At 44.2% G+C, this 4,747-nt stretch overlaps 1 protein-coding gene across 1 annotated transcript in view; it reads left to right on the top strand.

Moving 5' to 3' along the window:
- Positions 1-3,873, top strand: part of cop1 (COP1 E3 ubiquitin ligase) — an 11,559-nt gene extending 7,686 nt beyond the window's left edge. Inside the window, exons 16-20 of the mRNA XM_083690328.1 lie at positions 285-402; positions 2,201-2,325; positions 2,683-2,843; positions 3,116-3,160; positions 3,452-3,873. Of these exons, the coding sequence (XP_083546454.1) occupies positions 285-402; positions 2,201-2,325; positions 2,683-2,843; positions 3,116-3,160; positions 3,452-3,469 (467 nt within the window). The 3' untranslated portion in view covers positions 3,470-3,873. The remainder of the gene's footprint in view (positions 1-284; positions 403-2,200; positions 2,326-2,682; positions 2,844-3,115; positions 3,161-3,451) is intronic.
- Positions 3,874-4,747: the final 874 nt, after the last annotated feature.

Here is a 4,747-nt window from a genome sequence, read left to right as displayed (position 1 = left end):
AAAATCACGAACAAGTGCAACAACAATTTATACAATATAATCAATTCAAACACATACATTCCTCAGATGACAGATCCTTTATCAAAGTCCTCATTTTTTCCCATACATGTGATTTGTTTATGAACATAAATGTAATAAATGTTTATAATAGTGTAATAATGTAATAAATGTTTATGTAGTGAAACCAGTTGAAACAACCGTTTGAGATACGACACATGGTTGAGAACATGGTGCATTGTGGGTCGTCGGCGTTCTAAAACGTGTCGTTTGTTCTCCCCCCCCAGACCACTGTGTTCACTACTACGACCTACGCAACACTAAACAGCCTATCATGGTGTTCAAGGGCCACAGGAAAGCTGTGTCCTACGCCAAGTTCGTCAACGGAGAGGAAATCGTGTCCGCGTAAGTCATCCTGATCAAACGGGAGATTACACTGTGGTATGGGTCGAACCACCACCCACAGGACTAGATGGGTTCTCCATAGAACATGGTCTTAGGTCAAGGACTAGATGGGTTCTCCGTAGAACATGGTCTTAGGTCCAGGAGTAGATGGGTTCTCCATAGAACGTGGTCTTAGGTCAAGGACTAGGTGGGTTCTCCATAGAACATGGTCTTAGGTCAAGGACTAGGATGAATCTTGGTCCGGGAACTAGCCCATAACGTCCAAGAGTCTTCTTCAAGGATGGTTGAGGACAGGTTAGGTCAGGACTTAGTCAGTCAATCAATCAGTAAATCAGTCAATCACATTTTATTCATATGGCATATTTCGTACATACAGTACCAGTCAAAAGTTTGGACACACCTGGCCATGAGTGTGCAAAGCTATCATCAAAGCAAAAAGTGGCTACTTTTTTTTATTAATCTACAATGTAGAAAATAACAAAAATAAAGAAAAACCATTGAATGAGAAGGCGTGTCCAAACTTTTGACTGGTACTGTACATGCAATGCAATGTGCTTCACACAAAGATAAAAACTGTTCAAATAAGGCACATACTATGGTAAGGAAGTATGAAGTCCTATAGGTATACAAGTACGGAGGAAACGTAAGACAGTTTGGAGTGAGGAATAGCTGATACTATGGTGCATGCACCACCATGCAGCCATGAGGAATAGCTGATACTGTGGTGCATGCACCACCATGCAGCCATGAGGAATAGCTGATACTGTGGTCCATGCAGCCATGAGGAATAGCTGATACTGTGGTCCATGCAGCCATGAGGAATAGCTGATACTGTGGTCCATGCAGCCATGAGGAATAGCTGATACTCTGGTGCATGCGTCACCATGCAGCCAAGAGGAATAGCTGATACTGTGGTGCATGCGTCACCATGCAGCCAAGAGGAATAGCTGATACTGTGGTGCATGCGTCACCATGCAGCCATGCGGAATAGCTGATACTCTGGTGCATGCGTCACCATGCAGCCATGCGGAATAGCTGATACTGTGGTGCATGCAGCCATGAGGAATAGCTGATACTGTGGTGCATGCAGCCATGAGGAATAGCTGATACTGTGGTACATGCGCCACCATGCAGCCATGAGGAATAGCTGATACTGTGGTACATGCGCCACCATGCAGCCATGAGGAATAGCTGATACTGTGGTACATGCGCCACCATGCAGCCATGAGGAATAGCTGATACTGTGGTGCATGCGCCACCATGCAGCCATGAGGAATAGCTGATACTCTGGTGCATGCATCACCATGCAGCCATGAGGAAAGGTAAGGCAGTGAAGCAGTTTCTGGGCACACACATTAGAAAGCGTCATCGTCCATCAAGTATGAAATTAGAATGAGAGGAATTTGACTTTTACAAACACAATTGAAGAGCACTCAGATAGAAAGAAAGAAACACACGTTGTGTATGCAAGATGGTTTTCCCCATTATTTCTCAAATATTATCGGAACTAATCTGCAGTCTAGAATCTCATGCGCATCTTGGATGACTGTTATAACGATGGTCTCTCTCCTTCGCCCCACAGATCATAGCTTGAATGACTGGTTATACTGACAGCCTGTTCTCCTTCGCCCCACAGATCATAGCTTGAATGACTGGTTATACTGACAGCCTGTTCTCCTTCACGCCACAGATCATAGCTTGAATGACTGGTTATACTGACAGTCTGTTCTCCTTCACCCCACAGGTCATAGCTTGAATGACTGGTTATACTGACAGTCTGTTCTCCCTCACGCCACAGGTCCACAGACAGCCAGCTGAAGCTGTGGAATGTGAACAAGCCCCACTGCTTGCGGTCTTTCAAGGGCCACATCAACGAGAAGAACTTTGTGGGCCTCGCCTCCAATGGAGACTATGTTGCATGTGGTAAGTGTCTTGTTTACCCCCCCACCCCCCGTTGACAGCTGCTGCAGTCTGATACAGATTACATTTACATTCATGGCATTTAGCAGACGCCTTTATCCAAAGCGACTTTACAACAAATACATTTGTTTAAGTAAGTGAATCATCTATCCAACAGTCATCATAACATAAAGTAATCAATGCTCGGCCCAGGGGCCATAGGCAGTCACAATGCTAGAAGAAGCATTTTATTTTTAATTATTAACAGGAGAGAAACTTGTACAACAGGGGGGTAGTGGGGGTGAAGAGGTCTTTAGGAGGGATGAGATCGGATCAGATCTACGTCGCTGACGACATCGCAATGTCCTTCTCTCTTCGCAGGGAGTGAGAACAACTCGCTCTACCTCTACTACAAGGGGCTGTCCAAGACCCTGCTGACGTTCAAGTTTGACACGGTGAAGAGCGTCCTGGACAAAGACAAGAAGGAGGACGACACCAACGAGTTTGTCAGCGCAGTGTGCTGGAGAGCCATGCCGGACGGGGTGAGGCCACGGACCAGGGGAGGCTGGGGGAGGCTGGGGGAGGTAGAAATCGGGAGGACAGGCTCATTGTAATGCATGGAACGGAATATTCCACGTTCTGTTCCTTCCGTCCTCCGATTTCTACTTCCACCAGCCTCCACTGATATATTCCCATAGATAGATAGATAGATAGATAGATAGATAGATAGGTAGTACCAGTCAAACGTTTGCGTCCATCCACCCTTATAAACACTTGTCATGATTTGTGCTGCATTCTCCCGTCTCGCTTTCAGGAGTCGAATGTGCTGATCGCTGCGAACAGTCAAGGAACAATCAAGGTGTGTTTTGATTTTGAATATCTGTCTGTAAAGAGCAGTTTCTGGTGGTGTCGGTGGACTACGGTTTGACAGATTGGTGGAGTTGAATGCAAAAAGGTGCACCTCAATCGCTTACCGAGAGCTTTTGTCCACACACAGCATTTCTCACATTTTGTTCTGTCTAGTTTTGAAGCCTTGAGGGAGTACTGGGCTACTGCAGGCCATGTGGAAGAGGGCTTTAGGAGTCCTTTTCAACCTTTTTCAATGCCGCCTATTTTTATCTTTACTTACATGTATTTTATCTCCCTGTAGGTACTTGAGCTTGTTTGAAGGTCCATCAGAACTCCTCTTCAAAGTGCCGGAGAAACTGCAGCTTCATATCTGTCATGGAGAGAGTCCAGTGGATTGAGTGAAGCGTAACGGCTTGTCTGAACGGGAACTTGGAAAAGCCGACGGATTTGAGGAACGTACAAAGCTTGGGAGAGTGAACAAGGAGTGAACTTTGGAAAAGACTTTAAAAGCACATCATACACACTAGGATTGTGGATGTATGTACTGTATTTCAGAGAGAGATTTGGAGGACCTTTCTGCACAAAGTTGCGCGTTTTGATGATGAAAGCCTCTTTTTGAATAAAGTTGAAGTTATTGTCTGATAGAAACATCTCTTAACATGATTTGAGGTCGAATTAAAACATCTTGTTCTTTTTATTTTTAAATAAAATGTCTACATACTTTTGAGTGGTACCGTACATCCAGCGTGAAGCTACATTTACATTTTTAAAGGCCAAAGCACAAGATAAAATAAAATGCAAAATGACTTTTCATCATCGTATGAATGCTTTTCGAGCCCTATCGTATTCTGTAATCAGATTTTTAGCAGTATGGGGATGATCATCATGATTGTTGTCCAACGTCGATGATGCGTTCCAAAACTCAACAGGTGAACGACCAATGATTTCCAGGACTTTGAGATATTTCACCTAACATGCTGTGTTTCTGTGCTTTTATGTCAGCCTAATCTCTACATGTACTTGTTAGCAGAAATGGAGTCTCCAGGATACTGTCATTTTATATGTAACGTAACGATGATGGTGCACGTCACGGCAAACATGAACACACAATGGAATCAAGTGGGTTTGCTGGACTGCCAAGGCGTACCCTATTTTATGATAAATGACCAAGAGAGATGTTTTGTATTTGTATACCTGAATAAATTATTTGCAAAGAAATGTATTCTGTCTTCTGATTCTGGGTGCATGGCAAATGGAGCACCTTACCAGATGTAGACACTGTCCACTAGGTGTCCCTATTGTGCTGTAAACCGTGCATTGTACACTCCACTGACATTGTACACTCCACTGAAGATAATGTGTAGATGTCTTGATGGACAGATGTCACACACTGAAGCATATGTAGAAAAGGCCTATATGTGACATAATTTAACTAAGTTCAGTTCAAGCGCCAATGAATAGTCAGTTGGTTCACGCCTTACCAGGGGTTAATTACACCTGAGACAGTTATAACTCACTACTCCTCGTTACTTAGACCTGGTTATGAGAGGTGGTTTAGATGACTGGGAAAAGGCATGACGGGTCCACCACGGGGGAG

This window comes from Argentina silus (genome assembly GCF_951799395.1).
Source record: "Argentina silus genome assembly, chromosome: 18".
Taxonomy (NCBI): domain Eukaryota; kingdom Metazoa; phylum Chordata; class Actinopteri; order Argentiniformes; family Argentinidae; genus Argentina; species Argentina silus.
This window is presented reverse-complemented; position numbering and strand designations above follow the sequence as displayed.